Source organism: Phyllostomus hastatus, unplaced genomic scaffold (assembly GCF_019186645.2).
Source record: "Phyllostomus hastatus isolate PE091 unplaced genomic scaffold, TTU_PhHast_1.1 phas_scaffold_39, whole genome shotgun sequence".
Classification (NCBI taxonomy): Eukaryota; Metazoa; Chordata; class Mammalia; order Chiroptera; family Phyllostomidae; genus Phyllostomus; species Phyllostomus hastatus.
The window spans coordinates 15,070,756-15,089,584 of NW_025334028.1; the positions used below are offsets into that span (position 1 = coordinate 15,070,756).

General features: G+C 35.9%; 1 protein-coding gene and 1 pseudogene across 3 annotated transcripts in view; both read left to right on the forward strand.

The window, feature by feature from the left end:
• Positions 1 to 18,829, forward strand: part of CCSER1 (coiled-coil serine rich protein 1) — a 1,274,087-nt gene that overhangs the window by 831,902 nt on the left and 423,356 nt on the right. For all 3 annotated transcript variants that reach the window (XM_045820200.1, XM_045820201.1, XM_045820199.1), the window contains one exon: positions 11,537 to 11,581. In XM_045820200.1, coding sequence (XP_045676156.1) covers positions 11,537 to 11,581 — 45 coding nt within the window. The remainder of the gene's footprint in view (positions 1 to 11,536; positions 11,582 to 18,829) is intronic.
• On the forward strand, positions 2,302 to 3,738 carry LOC123806825 (annotated as a pseudogene).

Below are 18,829 nucleotides of genomic sequence, written 5' to 3' on the forward strand. Positions count from 1 at the left end.
TCTAGTGAGAAGAAATGGCCAGTCCACAAAATACTAAATAATAAGTGAGAGAAATAGCTTAGGTGGTAAGTCTTAAGCAGAAAGTTAAAATTGGGTGACACATCAGTAAGCAACTTGATGTCTATTTTAGATGCTGTGTTCAGGGAAGGCCTCTGATACAATAAATTTAAACTGAGATTCAAATGGCAAGGATGTAACCCTATAACCCTATGAATATTGTGGGGGACATCATTGTAAGAAGCAAACAGTTAGTATAAAATCTCTAAAGTAGGAAGGGTTTAGATTTTGAGGACTCCATGAGAGCAATTTTCAAATCTGCAATCATAAATTTAAACACAGCTCTCTGTTGTTCTCCAGCAGCACATTGTAAGTTCTTAGGTGCTACTACACCTTATAGAGACGATGTCCGAAGTCTAGGGTTGGCTAGGGAAGTACAGCAGAGGGAGAAAGGATTCAGAAAGCTGAAAGGTTTGTGTATCATCCCAATGATTATCATGGGTCTTGAACGCTAAGCTTAAAAAGGAAAGAACTTAGAAGAAACTAAGTGAGAAAATGGTAGGATCAAGTGATTGAAGATCTCCGTGAATCAGAGTAAAGTTTAGATTAATAGTGAGAAGCTCCCCAAAGCATAGGAACATTTTTGTTAGTTATTATAAATAACAGCTCTCAGCAGCATGTGCGTTTTATTAGCAATACAGATTCAGAAAAGGCTTTTGGAAAAATAATAAGATGTCTTAGAAAATGGTATCAGCTTTGTGCTTTAGGCACTTCTTAACGTGGACAATCTTTATCCCAAGTATTTAATTATGTGTCTTCGGGCAGTTTCTTTTAACTACAGGGACCAATGCTTCTCATTATAATAGTGATGGTCCTTTCAATCTCCCAAATCCAATGTATTAAGAGTCCCTCAAACTTCACTAGCTAAAAGTCTGGAAGTTACCCAAATCTCTTTGTGTTCAAATATGTGTGATCCAATAACTGTGCTAACACCAGAGCCTGTCTGTCACAGGGTTGACGCCCCTGCACAGGTCACCCACGTAGTCATTGTGACATGCACTAACAGCCCAAGCCCTTGAACCAAAGCAATGGTTAGTGATGTTTAATTGTGGAAAACATGGAATAAAAAACAGTGGTGGTTTCTTTTTACGTTTTTACTCTTTCCAAACTGTAAACTTTTTTTTCACAGAAGCAAGAACCACATAAATTCTTCCTATCACTACAGTGAAGCAAACAACACAGAGGTAGTTTACAGAGGCTGTGGGCCAGAGAAACTGCAGCCACAGCAAAAAGAAAAAAAAAAGGTAGCATCAAGACCTCACAAGTAGAGAGGGAAACGCCTTCTGGACAGTCAGTAACTAACCTGAAGCATTTCGCAAAGCCCCTTTAGCAATATAACTCATAAAAGGGCATAACTCATAAAAGAGAACTTCAAGGGAACTTTGAGGAAATGAGGAGTTGAGATTTCCGCAAATAATAGAAACCTGATAAGTGGAAATACATCTTAGTGCAGACTGCCATTAGTGGAGAAGTGTCTGTGAACCAAGAAAAGAGAACAGAGTATGGATCACTCAAGGATGAAGAAGAGTTTGAATAGAAGCATCTTGTAGTTTCTCTCGTATTTTCATCAAGGTCTTACTTAACAAGAAGGAACGGACAGGCTCATGTCAGTATCAGAAACCCATTGAATGTCATTTAGAATCTGTTGTAGGTATATAATGATATGTAACTTTACCCTTCAGTCTTTTTGAACCAAACTTTTAAAATTTTTTAGTATTGTGATATAACTGAATAATCAGGTATCGTGATAGATTCCTGTAATTCATGTTTTTATTTAAGCTGAATTCAGTTTATATTTGTAAACATGCGTATGTTAGTGTACTTTTTATCTGGACATCATTATTGTCATCTTGGTAGAAAGGGTACACTGTCCTGCTGAAATTGCATTCTAAGGGCTTTTCTGAAATCATCAATCTTTTCTTATAAAGTGGTCGTCACTGATGATTGCTTAGGCATTTAATAGAAAAACATGATGACACACTTTCTTTGGAGTTTTTCAAAAAGCACAGTGTGATAAGAAAACGTCAAAACTCTCAAAGTTATAAATGAAATTTTATGTTGATAATTTCTTTAACAGGAACACATGAGTTTATTTTATCTGGTAATTGCTCAAGCCAGCACCATGTGTACAGTTTACAAATATAGATTAACACAGCATGGATTGGGTAGAACTTTTTAGATATATGGGTAAATAAAAAAGTAAACATGACAGTGGCTGTTGCAGTCCCAAGTAGGTGGTACGTTATGGCTGACTTAGAGAATCCAGTAGAAAGACTGGAGAGGGCGTGGGGCGCCTGGAGGCAGGATCCCGTGCCTCTGACATGCACTGTGCGTGTGGAAGCCATGCTCCAAAAGTAACAGCAGTTTCCTCTGTGCAAGCATTTGATTCACTGCTTGCTGGTCCTGTGGCAGAGAAGCTGAAGATTAGTGAAGAGATTGGTGGAGATGTGCAGAAACACGTGGAGGTGGTCCATGCAGGTCTGAGGTTGGAGCGAGCTCTCTTGGTTACAGCCTGTCAGTGCCAGCAGCCTGCAGGTAATAAGCTTTCTGATTTGTTGGCTCCCATCTCAGAGCAGATCTAACAAGTGAAAACCTTTCGGGAGAAGAACCAAGGCTGCAGGTTGTTCAGTCACCTGTCAGCTGCCAGCAAGAGTATCCAGGCCCTGGTGTGGGAGGCCATGGTGCAGAGCCTGGTCTTTATGTGAAAGAAATGAATGATGCTGCCCTGTTCTGTACACACCGCGTCCTCGAGGAGTACAGAGCTGTGGATAAGAAGCACTCGGACTGGGTCAAAACTTCCTTGAGTATGTGGACACAGCTGCAGGCTTACATAAGAGTTCCATACCACCAGCCTGGCCCAGAGCAAAACAGAGCCTGTGACAAAAGAACTGAGTGAGTGGATTGCCATCAGGACCCTCTGCTGGATCAGATCCTCCTCATCCCTCCCCAGCCGGGCCCATCTCCCTGACCAGTGCCTACCAGCTCAGAGTCAGGTGACTCTGCCTCATACTCTGCACTGTTGGTACAGATTAATCAGGGGAAGAGCATCACACATGCCCTGAAATATGTATCTGATGGCATGAAGACTCATAAGAGCCCTTCCTGGAAAGCTCAGAGTGGTCCAATAGGCAGTGGCCCCAAACCATTGTCTGTCCCTAAATCAGACATCAGCCCATCCTCAAACCAGCCACAAAAAAGGAGCCGGCTCTCCTTGAATTCGAGGGCAGGGTGTGGAGAGTGGAGAATCAGGGGAGTGTTTCCAATCTGGTGACTGATGACACAGAGTTGAAGCAGGTGGCTTACATATGTGTATATATGTATGTCAACACAACATCACAAATCAAGGGCAAATTTAGCTCCATTACACGAGATAACTGTAAGAAACTTGGTCTGGTATTCAATGATGTGGTCATTGTGGAGATAATCAGCAGTGGGGATGTCAAAGTTCAGGTAATGTGTAAAGTGCCAATTGTATTCATTAACAAAACAGATGGCTACCATGTTTACCTGAGCAAGAATAATTCTCCAGATAGTGAGACAGTCACTGCCAAATCTTCTGAGATCAATGTCTTCATTCCTACAGAAGGCGGTGACTTGAACGGATTTCCCATTCCTGAGCAGTTCAAGACTCTGTGGAATGGGAAGAAGTCGGTGAACACAGTGACGGAAATGGCTGGATGAGCAAAGTGCCACTGGGGGATTATTCCACCAACAGTAGTCTTCTGGGAAGAATGAAACAGTCCCCAGGAAATAACAACTCAAAAAGCTTGCACAAGTTAATATTTTCCTAACAATGAGCATGAAGGTAGCAGAAGCTGGGGTGCTTCCAGCTGGATCTTCTAACCAAACTCATTTTTCACTCTTGACAAGTGAGGCAAGGCTTGCACTGGACCAAAGGCTGCAGCTCAGCCACCTAACATTCCAAGCAAAATTGTTTCCTATATGTTTCCTGTTATTCTGCATTAAATCCTGTTTCTGCCTTATCTGAGATAGGAAGTTCTGTACCAGCTGCTGTGGCAGTGCCCTGCACCCAGGCCTATTAAAGGACTCTTGGACCCTTTCTTTCTCTGGGATCTGTGCCCAGCATCTTTAAGTCATTTCCTACAGAAATGACTTAAAAAAAAAGAAAGGGAAAAAATCACCACAGCATTCCAAGGAATCCAGCATTCCTTCTGACTCCCATGTTAGGTGCCTGCCGTCCATTCTCACTGTCTCCTTTGCCCTGCCAGCTCAATAGCTTTGGCTTCTTCCTGGGGACTTGAACAAAGGACTAAGATCTCCATGGCAAGCTAGTTTTAGGTCTTATGTAAGGATCTGGCACAGCGTTATTAATGGAGATTCCAGTTTTTCCCTCTAGGACACACACATACCAAAATATGCACCTTTTCTTGGTGGGACAAGAAATTGTCCTGTGACTCTACCCATATCTGGGGGCCTGTAAAAATAAACATTTGTGTACTTAAATTTGGACAGAAAACAGAATAAAATTGGTACCAAAAATGAAAGTAAATATTCCATTCATTAAGCAAGCATTTAAATACTAATTTAGTATTTACCATGTTCCAGGCTGTATTTGGGCAGTTGGAATAATTCAGCAAAATCTCTGTGTGGCACTGAAGTACAAATGTGGGAAGAAAGGTAATACACAGTAATAGTAAATTTATACACTATGTCTAAAGATTTCACATGTTCCTGGAGGTGAAGTAGGCAGTAGACTCTAACATAAAATAGGGTGATAAAAGGCGACCTCACTGAGTAGATAAGAAGTAGGTAAAGACTTGAGAAGCCTTGGGAGTTGGTCATGCAGATATGTAGGTAAAAAGTTCCACCTGGGTTAGCCCTAGTCCAAAACCCCACGGTAGGAGAACACCCACCATGTCCAAGGACTATGAAGAGAAGCAGACTCTGTAATGCAGTGCTGGGGATGGAGTTTGTAGAAAGAGATATGGTCAGAAGTTATAGTCAGACAGATTGATTGATAGATGATCATATTCTAGCCATTAATCTACTTTCTTGAACTTGTGTATTCTTTCTTTTATGGTTTCATGGTAATGATATAAAAGACAGGTGACTAGACAGTTTAATGATTTAATTAGCATAGCCAGGGAATAATTTTTCAGACATTTCACAATGCCGCAATCTGCACATTAGGTACTAAGCCTGTCATGTCTGTTTAAATTTGCAGTTGGAGTGATGTTTACCACCATGAGAAAATTCTAAAGCCATGCACCTTTTATTGACAATATTTAGAGTTACGTGTTTTCTGAAACTTGGTCTTTAACTTTCTATATAAGAATTACATTAACAAAAAGAGATTGTCAGAAATAATATCACATGAAGTATTTTTTCTAGTTTATTTAGAAAGTCACAGAGGTAGAATAAGTGAGCCACAGAAGAAAGGAGCTCAAGAAATATATTGTAGAAGCAAAAGAAGGGCTCTTGGAGTTTCACAGAGAGGGAGAAACAGAGAGAGAGAGTGAGAGAGAGAGAGAGAGAAGGGAGGAGAGGTCAGGAGTGCTCCTTGCAGAGAGAGAGCAAGCCCTGGGGATGGATGGGGGAAGGGAAAGGCACAGGTATGTTCCATAGAGAGACCACTTATATAAAGTCTTAGTAGACTAAATTCTATGTTGTTGGTTAGTCTTATATGTGAAATGGATAGATGCCTTCATCACAAATGACCTCCCAGCTATAAACACTGGAAACAGTGGAAATACTCCAGTTTCAGGGTGAACTCCATTGTATTTAAGCTCATAAAATATGAGGACCTAAGTCCCTGGAGCAGAAGGAATTTAACTTATACAGTATGCCAAAACGGCAACTGTAAGAAAACTGGAGGCATGGAAGTGTTACACTTGTTTAATACGTTAGTTAGCCTAGAGCAACGATAACCACAAACTCTATGAAATGTTATTTGTACCCACATACTTACATTAATTTTCTTTTTATCTCTGTATGCCCCAGGAAATATTTCAATAGAATTTTACATTTTTTTTAAGAAATCAAGAACTCTGCAATCCAGTCTCATTTACTTTAACTTTTTTGCATAGTTATTTCCAAATCCTAAATGAATTTAAGAGCAAGAATTTATCTTGCATTTACTTCTTCAATATATGAGTATAAAATGACATGGGTTAATGGGTTCGCTGAACTTCAATATAATTCTGGTATTAGACATTTTCATCTAATGGGTTACTTAATCATTAATTTGTTAAACACATATTTACCTAATTCATGTTAGATATCCATCTCGATACACATAAAACAAAGTAATCGTTACTTTCAGAGGTAGTAGGTGTAGCGGCTGCAAAACAAGCTCTGTGATCAGATATTCTGTGTTCAATACTCTACTTCCTTTAGCTGTGTCTCCTTAAGCAAGTTAACGAACCTCTCCTTGCCTCAGTTTACTCTGTGACAAAAATGAGAATTGATAACAGTACCTGCCACATTGTGTAACTGTGAGGAATAAAAAAATAAGTCATGTAAAGGACCTTTCATCTAGTAACAATGCAACAATAATATTTTTATTATATTCATATGTATACATTCAAAAGTATCTTGTGGTTCAGTTATGATATTACTTAGGAAATGTGGGATGATTTTTCATTTTTTAAATGCAAGATCTTTAGCAGTGAAAAATGGTGAAATCTCTAATGGCATATCTCAGTTTTTGAAAAGGGAGATGAAGAGCATTTTGTAGCTCCTGGTGAATGGATCACAGATATTGTGGTACACAGTTTCAAAGATGATAAGAATAAGTTTAAAAAATGTTTTATGTTTGATAAACTCTAAAATTTTCCAACAGGTACACTACAGATGTCTCTGTGACATTATTTCAACATAGTATAAAAAATGTTTCAAATATATTGACTATAAGAGAGATAAATGACTCACAAAAGTATTTAAACTATGTTTATTAACTTCAAAGGAAAACTGGAAATGATATGTAAGAGTGAATCCTTACAGTTTTTAAGCAGCTGTGAGAGTTTCTGAATTTCTAAGTCTATTCTCTAAATGTATTTTTAGTCACAAATCTCATACTTACTTATCAAAAAATCCTAAGTAGGACTGAGGTTAGAAATCCATATATCTATAGCTAAAGATTTTTTATTAGCAATGTAATTGAAACTTAACACTGAATTTAAAGTGTGCAGCAAGCTGATAAATGAAAAAGTAGATATCCAAGTTAAGAAAATGAGGATTTAGGAACCAAATAAGGGTGGCAATAGGTGTAACAAACTGTGTTTAGACTCAGAATTTTTTTTAACTTCTTGAGTAGGTACATCAGTCTGAGAAGCCATACAAGATAGAAAGATGCCTAGTGAGATCCGATAAGAGAACCGGTCTTCCTGTTTAAAATGCACAGAGATTAGAATTTAAAGCTCCTCAGAGATTACCCAGCACAATGCTCTCTACCCTCCCACCCCCACATTATTTTCTTGATAGATACACCAAACCTCAGAGTTCAGCACTGTCCTAATCCTCCCAAAGTGTGCTTTTCTCCCCCACATGATGCCCCTGTTTAAGCAGAAAAGCAGTGGTAAGGAGAAGGGAGGCCAGAACCGTTTTACATGCTTGTCATTCTTTTGGTCCCTGTACTGGAGCTGCAAAATAACCTTACAACAGCAAGAACTAAGGTAACATGTCTTAATTTTCCTAAAGAAATAATTCGAAAACAGATAGAGTAGAACAATTAAAAGATCATTTTCATTTCAGCTCAATATGGGAAGAAGTATTTTGTTTTAATACATAATGCAATTATTGTAAGAATTTAATTAATCCAGGTAAAACACTTGGAGCACTCCTTGACACATAGAGAACAACCAAAAAATAATAGTTACTTTCATAACTGTAGTAATAATTAGTCTTTAATTTGAATAATATCAACAAAAGCAGCAACAGCCTAAGCTACTACTAAAAATTAGTGCACATGGCCCCGGCCAAGTACCTCAGTTGGTTAGAGTGGTGTTCCCATACACCAAAGTTGCAGGTTCAATCCCCTGTCAGGGCACATACACGAATTAACCAATGAAAGCATAACTAAGTGGAACAACAAACTGATGTTTCTCTCTCTCTCTTCACCTCTCTCTCTCTAAAAAGATCAATAAAAATTAGTGCATATTGGGATTAACTATGAATGAGGCTCTGAGCTGTGTTTTATGTAGATTTTCTCATTTATTCCTACAGATTATCTCAGTTCCACAGCTAAGGAAACTGGGGGATAAAATGGTTACAGAAAACTCCAAAAGTTATACAGCTTTTCAGACAATAATTTGTAACAGAACTACTGAAATACTTTGGTAAAAGAAAGGTAGTCCTGGATTGCAAACCCACTGATCAGAGTTTGAGACCCAAATCTGCCACTCTTAAATTGCCTGCTGCCTGCCCCCTCATCTGTCAAATTAAGAGGCTGGACTACAAATTGTGTAAAGTTCCATCTAGTTCTTTCTTGTGCTTCCATATTTAAGGTTAAACATGAAAACTCCTACAGTTTTTTGAGTACTTTAAAAATTTAAGTTTTGGTTTTATCCAGTTAAGTCATAACTACTTTCTACATTTAAGAAAAGTTATCACAATGATATCTCCACTGTACTGGAAATGCAATGTCTATTCTATCCATTCTATGATTTTCCATATTGGACAAGTAAATCAAGCAAATCTAGGGACATTGCATACTGCATTTCTGACTTTTTGTTTACAAGGAAACAAAAAGGGGAAAAGAAATCCTTCTGACATGAAAGCAACTTGGGAAGAGATCATAATCTTCACAAAGAGAACATCTCCCCTGTGTATGGTTCGGAGAGACAGAGGTGCCCTCGCACCCTGGCCTGGTTACAGGCATGTTCACCTCGAGGCCTAAGTGCTGTACTGCGAGAGGCCTATGGTAGGGAATTCACTTTTTTTTTTTTCAGTTAATAGCTTTTTTCCCTAACCCCTTACTAAACTATCTTAATTTAGCACACTGTAGAACATATGCTTTTGGTTTTGTTTGTTTTTTTTTAACCTATAATTTATAGCATTTTTGCTTGACCTCATGTGCTTAATTTCAATCCACACAAACCATTTACCATCCTTAGTGAAAAAATATGTATACTAAGGGAAATATGTTTTCCTCAACTTATCCTCAATGTATTTTTAAAACCCAATTTTCTCAAGACTTGCTACATCAATATTGTATTCCTAAATATATGTATTTAAGAATAAATAAGTGGGTTATATGACAGTTAAAATTTTATAACCCTTGTATTAATTTTAGTAGTAAAACAGTATATATACATATTTATATATACATAAGTAATTTTACTGTTTTTGTATAGCTCAAGTCTTTGAGAGTCAGGCTGTCTCAGTGAATATAATTAAAATAACCATTTTCTTTGAATTATTTTAATATGTTTTAATGGGTATTACACAAAATATAAAAATGCTAAGTTTTTCATTAAAAAATGTGAACACTGTGTCTATGGCCATACCACCCTGACGTGCCCAATCTCATCTAAAAATGTGAACAGCATGTGGTATATATGTAAGCGAACTCAAAGAAGGAGTGGGGTCCTTTGAGATTAATGATTGTTTTGAAAATATTTCTTGTCTAACTATTAATTGGGGTGATGTTATGGTCTGGTCTTTCAAAGCAAGTTAACCAAGTTACTGTCAGTAAGAGTCGGCCAAAATCGTGACTGCTGTCATTTTCCCAGCAGGAGCTGGGAGTCACGGCGGGCACTTCCCATACCACCTTTCTCCACTCAGCCCACCTGGCTTCCACCCAGAAGGCTTAGTCCTAATCTAGTACTCAGAGTAATTTCTGCTGTCAGTTAAGGGCTCGTATCTCCCAGGTCATACCTCAGTAATTCTCAGTGAATCTCATATCCTAGATCATTTGACTTTTCCATTAAGATACATTCCTGCTTGAGGCCCTGTTAGCATATGAAGAATCCTCTTATATCATTATTTTTTCCTCATAAGACTCCCAAATTCCTGCTGTCAAAATTATTTGATTCAGTTTTTCAACCTCAAGATTGGTCTTTCAATAATTCAGTGCCAAAATTATGACCAAGCTTTTTACATAGTTTATACAGTATAGTGTATCTATCCTGGTAAGCTTATCCTTCAGCCCCTATTTAACCCAGGAGGGTATGTTTTTATCTCAAAGTCCTGACACCCAGCTCTTCTTGATCACTGTTGCCTTGAAGAAGCGTCATGACTTATGCATGAGACCCATGTTACAAGTAATTTGTGTCCATAAGTACAAAACACATGAAACATCTTTACTGCTGTGAATTTAAAGAACCCTGTGTAAGGATGAATAGATTAACTTGGTATCCAGGCTTTTAAAATATTAGTTTAAGTCTTACTTTTGTACTTACCAGCTCTGGTTCTCAGAACACATAATTTAAATTTTGTAAGCTTTCATTTTCTCCTTTGAAAAAGTGTTTAAAATACTTTGACATCTGCTTCTATTTATGAAGGAGTATTGTCTAGACAACTTATCCTCTGCTGTAATAATTAGAAAACTGGAAGAAAACATTTTAAACAATTATCATATATTAAAAATAAAATAGACAAGTAAGTATATAATGCTTGAGAAAAAAGAAAGAGAGTCTTATAATACTTGGATTTCTGCCTGGAGATAATTTTTGGACCATGGTGCATGGAGGAATAGTCCACACAGAATATCAGAGTCTTTAATGTTGTAGTTGAAGAGACAAAGACCTGAGTTCAGAGAGACCAAGGCAGCTAGATTTGGGGGGGTAGATTACCAGAAACACACAGAGGGAAATACACAGAGAAAGAGCTCTGATGTGTTTCCTTGAGATTTTTATTTGGATGGCAATCTTGAGAGGGTGCAAGGAGAGAGAGGGAGAGAGAGAGACACTTTGTTGTGCCACATGCACTTTCTACAGTAGGCTTGCTAAGAAAGAGAAGAAGTCTTCTTTCACTTAAATTAAGCATCATGCTCACTGGGGACTCTTGGTGTAGAAAGTAGTTATGATAACTACTTTCATAACTAGTTATGAAGAGGCAGAAAGTCCTTTTTCAGGAGATAATATTCTGAATGTTTCCTAGCCAATGGCTAGGGCTGCCAAGGATGCTGCTGCTTTATCGTCCTTCCTTACGTTTGGGCCGATGTGCCAGCACCAGTGCTGCGGAGTCAGAGCGCACTAACACCGTGAGGCCTATGGGCACTGCTCCAGTTTTTAAACCACAGCTTCTAGACTGTGATTTTCCCAAGGGGCAGGTAATCATTACTAAAGCAAATGCTTTATATTGTGCTTTTACTTATGGGCTTAAAATTTAGCAAGAAATGCTTATACCAACTTTGAAAACTTATGCAGCTATAGATATTGACACATGTGTGAGATACTCATCTGTATTCAGGTGTTCTTTGTTTAATGAATTATTTTTTTTCCACTTTTTCCACACGAGTCCTAATTATTAGTTAACTTCTTTGCCAACATAAATATATTTCATTGTTTACTTTCAGGGTTTGAACCTGAAAAGACTGGAGGCGGTACAAGGAGGGAGAGAGGTAAGACAGTCTGAGGGAGAGGGAGAGGGAGGAGGAGAAAATGGTTCCTGTGTTTGCAGTGACGTGGTTGGTGAAGGTGACATGATGATGACGACGATGACGACAGTGACAAGGATGATGACGATGATATCGGTGGGAATGTGGTGAGAGGAATTTTGTGCATATACATGCCATTTGTTCTAGCCAAAGCACATTCTACACATATTTATGTAAATGTGTCATGTGTGCTTGTTTCTCTGAAACTGAAGAAAATGCTTTTCCTCTGGCTAGGATGCTCTTTCCATTAAAATGGACTTTTACAACAGTCAAGCCCACTGGAGAGGGTGGAAAAAAATTACATACAATATTAAAGTGATTTACTGAGAAGTTAGCAAAATTCTAACAATGGAAACATTTCGTGACATGTGGGATTCTTTACTGTCCTATCCAAGGCTGTCAGTATATGCTACTAGGCTGTTATATGCTATTGAGAGTGTGAAGTTGTTCTGGTTAGACTAGTGGTTTTGAAACTTTAATTATTGTTTATCCCAGATGCTTTATACAGAAGGGTAACTTTAAATAATACCAAACATAGTTCCATGTTGTATACATGATGTGTATTATTATTTTCTCATTCTAATGTGTATATTTAACCATAATAAAATTATTTTCTTGCTAAATGTATAAATGTTGTACTTTATTCTGTGATTTAGGCTATTGGAAGTAAGGGAATGGTAAAATATTTAATTCAGTAAGTCAATATTTTCTTATTTCCAAAGAGATCATTTTAATTTTTGGTAATGTTTATATAATATTTGAGGGGAGGTGAGGCAAATGTGGAGATATTTTGTCTTACAAAATGATAAAAGAAATCTTACTTTCCTTCCCATCTGGGACATCTCTTTTGTAAAAGCAATTTTGTTCTGTATTAAATGTGTGGTGTTCAATTCTTCTTTTCTTTATGTTAAAATTTCCAGTTGTGTGTTTTTTTTAATATTTGGCATTTTAGTTTCTAGTAAACTTGTCATTTATTATACTTATCCTAAGAGTCTAGTAAACTCTTCCCATGTATTAGCTATTTTCCATTCAAATAAATCTGTTCCTTTTGAGGGACATCTAGTAGTTGGCACATAATATTGGTGGAAGAGCTAAAGAAGATAAATCTGTAGATAATTTTCACACTGTAGGTGATGACCACATGAGGATGTGGTCATCGGTGCAGCAGAGTAGGGACAAATGACCTCTGTAAGGAAGACTTCAGAGCTATTTACAGTTTTGTGAGGGTAGCTACTTTTCTTCAGATGTGACCAAACTGGATCTACTTAGAGAGAAAACTTAATTCATCACCTCCTAAGTGAAAGTTCACAGCCAGGCAGTACTGTCACAATTTATCTCTGCTGATTCAGTGCCTTTCAGGACGTACAGTGTAGAGTTATCCAGCTTCTCACTGCTATAGTCTAGTCCAATAGCAACTATGCATCCACAGAAGGAAAACTTAAAGCCATATATCTATGAAATGGCATTACTATATGATAGCAATATCCTTTATTTGTTTTATTAAGATTTGTCAGTGTTTCATGATAATGTTAAAAGCCCAATGACTGGTTTTAACTGAAAAGTTTTAAATTTTATTCCTTATTTTTTCAATTCCTCTGATTTTATTGTTATTTTAAATGCACTTATGGTTAAGGAGCATGCTGATAATGTGTTTTAAAATTTAAAAATACTTTTTTCTTGGAGCTATGTTATGGTTTGTGTGAAGGTCAAAATTTTAATAACCTAGTATTTAATATATACATCTATGTTGAGGGAAAACCTTGATGCAGGTCTTCTCTCTGAGGTTAGTTGAATAACTATGAAGGTAAGACCATTAAGCTGATAATAGCCCAGTAATGTATTTTTTACTTGATGCACTCAATTCATGAATAAAAACTAAATGTCAACTATTAGAATAAAAAAAAAATCACTTCCTTTCCAGGTAACACTGTGTTTCTTGGTCGTATTTCTTCCGTACTTAACACTTTTCTTAGTTATAAAGCCTAGCGTGTTCTATGGTAAGAAATTTTAGGGATGTATCCATTAGGTGAAATATGTTGTGAGAAATGTTCTGCCCACTCTCAGTGGTACATGATCTGTAAACAAACAGCACAATTACTATTCTGAGTTTCCTGATCTCTCTTGTTTAAGAGATGTGACATGCATCTCTATCATTCCTATTTGCTGTGTTGTTTTATATGTATACATTATAGATAACAAATAATATACCTCTGATTATGTTAAATTGAAATGTGTAGATTTAGAAAGTTCTTACTCAAGCATCTCATTAGAATTTCTCATCCTACTGTGGTTTTGATTGATGACAATGTAATGACAATGATTACTCCATAAGATGAATTAATTTGTCTTAGTTCAAATGACAGATATTCCCAACAGGTGGTGATGAAAGTAATACTAAAGGCCTTTTGCCAAATATTCATAGGAAGGTTTAGGAAGTGCTATTTAAAATGTTCTATTTACTTATTTGAGATAATGACAACAGAGTATGCATGGAAAACTGAAGAAGTCCATTATATGCTATTTAGCTAGATCTTAAATACTATTAAAAAGTTAATTGCAAGTCAGGAAAGCCCGATTTAAGCACTATGTGCTGTATAAAAATACAAATTAAGAAGTGATTATAAGTTACTTTTCTGAGGCAAATAGAGATGAGTAGTATCTAAATTGCTTGTATTATTGTGAACTATTTGAAAATGTACATGAATTGTACTTAAGATTTACATTAGTATTTTTGCATATTTCTACATGTGTACCACATATAAATTAAGAGGGTTGACCATAATAGTTAAAAACAAGGTTGTTTAAAATGGAAAATTAGTGAAATGCTGTGCAAAATGTGACCAATCAATATTTTTACCTGCTTATAAACAAACGTTCAGCCTACAGTGGGATTTGAAGCTCACAGAAAACCTCAGTGAAAATGGACTGGGTCTGACACATCAATTATTATTTTGTTTTCAAGGAATTTTTGTTTTTCCATAGAATGCTTTTATAATTAAATTTGATTAGAATTAAGTTACTATGATTTTTATTAACAGGTTGTATAGTTTATTTTATTTTCAATAGTATCATATTTTCCAAAGCACAATTTTGTTGACATAGTGAGATGTATCTGTGTGTGTGTAGGTATGTGTGCATGCCTGTGTGCACAATTTGAGTGGCAAATTGTCTCTATTTCACCCTACCTCAATAATACTCAACCACCCATTGTCTGGATATTTTAGATCTCAAGTCTAAGTACACATAGTGTGTGGCTTTATATCATGAACGAGGAAAACTAATTTTTATTGTTGGGTGTATAAATCAGGGTTGAACATTTAATCTCAGAAATTGTACTGAACGTGGTAAACTAATGTGAGAGACTATGGTTAGTGGAACTTTTGGATTACGGCCATGTTGTTGATGTTACATAGCATCCAGAATGATAAATGCAATGAAAATATAGTGCACATGTATAAGGATCAAGAATCACTTCTATATCATTGTAAAGCTTAGATCTACCAAAGTTATGAGCAAAATAAGCAGAAATCATGCTACTGTTCTTTAGCTGGAATTCTGAAGGCAAGATTAATTATCAGTGCATATGAACATTTTAAAAAATAGTTTTATACTCTTATAAAACAGATTGTGGTTGTGCTTCTCAAACATCTGTGAGAAAATGAACACATTTGATAATTTCCAGAAGCATTACTTAGAAATATGTCCAACACACATTATAGATACATTAGAAAAAATTCCCTATTGTGGTTTGAATAGTTTTAGTTGATCATATTTGACAATGCTAATGATATTTTAAAAATCTCACTTTTACTTGGGGGATTGCAAGTAAAAATACATAAATTCTAATAGACTGATAGTTAGGAAAAAGTAGACATTTCAAATTATTAAAATAGCTGATTTATGAATGTGTCATCCTCAAAAAAATCATGACAATGTCTTGCAGTCTATCTCCTTTGTAGTCCAGAATGCTTCACTAACTTTCTCTGTTGGATTACAGTGTTCCCAATCCTCTACTCTTTGCCAAATACTATAAATAGGAAATTATAACTGATATGAACTTCTAATACATTAAGAAACATAATTAGGAGTACTTGAAAGAGATAGATTGAAAATCCAATGTTTAGTTCAATGCTATTTTCCCATTCCTAGTTCATATTTATATGCATTGATCATTTAAAATAATTTCTCAAGATTCTAACTTATGTTAAATATCACTTGAGCATATGATATTCCTAAAGAGAGCAATTATTGTATTTTGATAAATGATTGGTTTTATGTATTTGCTAATATAGTTAGACTTTCTTCATTGTTTATTCCTTGACAAATTATTTATATGTACTTTTGAAGTTGAAAGTCATTTTTATTTTTATTTATTTTTAATTGTTTATTATTTGTTTTTAATCCTCACCTAAGGATATCTTTGTTGATTTTAGAGAGAGAGGAAGGGAGACAGAGAGAGAGAGAGAGAGAGAGAGAGATAGAAAGAAAGAAAGAGAGAAACATCAATGTGATAAAGAAACATCGATGTGAGAAACAATGATCCATTGCAGTTGCCTCATGTACATGCCCTGACCAGGGACTGAACCCACAACCTTTTGGTGCATGAGACAACGTTCCAACCAACTGGGATACCTGTCCAGGGCTAAAGTCATTTTTAAATTTGCTCTCCAAAAAGAGAGAAAATTCAAAGCATGACTAATGATATTTTTATTTCAAAATAATATGTATTCTTATAATATTAGCACAAGCATATTTCTAGTGGAACACAACAAAAATTGCCAGTGATTTTTCTCTCTATTCATAACTTAATTAGAATTATTAAACTGATTACTTTTTGAAGTAGTAAAAGAAGGAAAGTTTGTGAGTCTTAAGAGTAGAACCCAAATGGAAGAAAGTATGTTGTTCTTAGAAATAGGAGTTAGCAAAATGTGTTGATACACCATTTTTCTCTTAAAATGTAATATTTATATTACTTGGAAAATATAGAAGATAACTATACTTCTTTTGTCACTTTATATATTAAGTATAATCTCTTCACCAAGAAACACATCATTATTTTCACTTATCTGTAATAATTTTTCTGCAAACTTACTTCCATTTGCTTGTTTTCTTTATTGTTCAATATTCAGACTAGACTGACATTTCTACTTTTGTTCAAATTTAGCTATTTCATTTTTGTTTGCTGTGAAGTTTTGTAGAATAAAGATAATTTATGATCTCAGTGATAACAGTTGGAAGATAAATATATTGGCTAATATATTCTTTGTGTTTTTTCTTTCTGTAACTGGAATTTTTCAGTGGCTCAGTGCCTATGGTTTTCCACTAAGATGGAGTCAATTTACAGTTTGATTTTGAGATCAAGAGACCTTTTAAGGACTTAATAACAAGTAAAATATCCCTATTTTTCCCTTCTTGGGATTGACAAACAATAAAGATAGCAAAAGATTGTTGTACTTATGAACCAGTATTTAATTGAAAGAATTACATTTTTAAAAGTTTTTTATGTATTTATTTTTAGAGAGAGATGAAAGGAAGGAGAAAGAGGGAGAGAAACGTCAATGTGTGGTTGCCTCTCGGTAACCTCCTACTGGGGACCTGGCCTGCAACCCACGTGTGTGCCCTGATAGGGAATCCAACCAGTGGCCCTTTGCTTTGCAGGCTGGTGCTCAATCCACTGAGCCCCACCAACCAGGGCCAAAAGAATTACACTTTACAAGACCATAATAATTATTCCTGTTTCAAAGTGTTGTTGAGAGGATAGAATGAGTTATTATATATAAAGCTCTTTGAGGAACACCTGCCACATAAGAAGTACCCAATACATAGCAGCAATTACTATTACTGTATATCCTATCATCTGCCCTTCCCTTCATCTTTTCTTCATTGATGATAGTCTGAGTGTCATGTCGGGAGATTTTACTATCTGCACAGACTAGTCTCTATCATGACATTCAAGGCCTAGCTTGACTCTTTAAGGATTTTACATTTGAAATTGGTTAGGAGATGGCATATTCCAAATAGTACAATAAAATCTATTTGAAATCCAGCATTGAGTATCAAAAACCCTTAATTCCATATTTATGTTACGGACAAGAGAAAAAATTATGTACCTATTCCACTTATGGTATTGTTTATGGAGAGCTGTGCTTAAGGCCTATAGGTTTTATGAGCTATTTTGCACAGCCTTCATATTTTCCAGGTGATCTTCAAATTAGATTCTGAATATATTTTCTATGCTTATAGACCATTGGTGTTCTGGGAGTCTATCTGAAAGAACCAGTTGATTAAGCAAAACTAAACTTGTTAGAGTTGCTTCAGTAAGAAACAATACGGTCTTAGTAATATCTCAAATGAGGAGGAAATCCCAAAAGAAATGTACAACATTTTATTTTTTTTCTCTTTCTTTTGGAAATGTTTGATTGCTTATGAAGATTAGATATTTCTAGATTATGTATATAGTGACAAAACAGTATTTCCCAAGAGAAGTAGGAAGGAGAGGAAAGAGAAGAAATAGAGAGAGCCAGCTTTGACATGCATAAAATCAACACTGTGGAAGGTTAAAACAACTGAGATAAAGAAAATCCATTACACACATATACACACACACAGAGACAGCCACACAAAAAATGTTTACAGTAGGCTTAAACAATAATTTTAACCCTATTGCAATCATCTAGCAACAACTCAACAGTCATGCTCATGACAAAGTTCCCCAAAATGGACTCTGCAATTTTAGATTGTACTGGGTAGAATTATGCCATGTGGAGACAGGCACACAAGTTAAAATACAAATTGGATAAAGAATATGTGGTGCTTATATACAATGGAATACTACTTGGCCATAAGAAAAGATGAAATATTGCCATTTGTGACAGCATGGATGGACCTTGAGAATATTATGGCAAGTGAAATAAATCTGTCAGAAAAAGCTAAAAAATACATAATTTTATTCATATGTGGGTTACAGAGCTAAACTCAGAGACCCAGACATTAGGATAGTGGTTACCAGAGTAAAGAGGATGGAGGATTAGTAAAGGGTAAAAGGGGCCAAATATATGGTGACAGAACATGATTTGACTTTGGGCAGTGGGCACGCAATGCAATATCCAGACCATGTATTATAGAAATGTACCAGTTGAAACCTATATAACCTTATTAAAAATGTCACCCTAATAAATTAAATAAATAATTAAGAATATAAAGTAATATGGA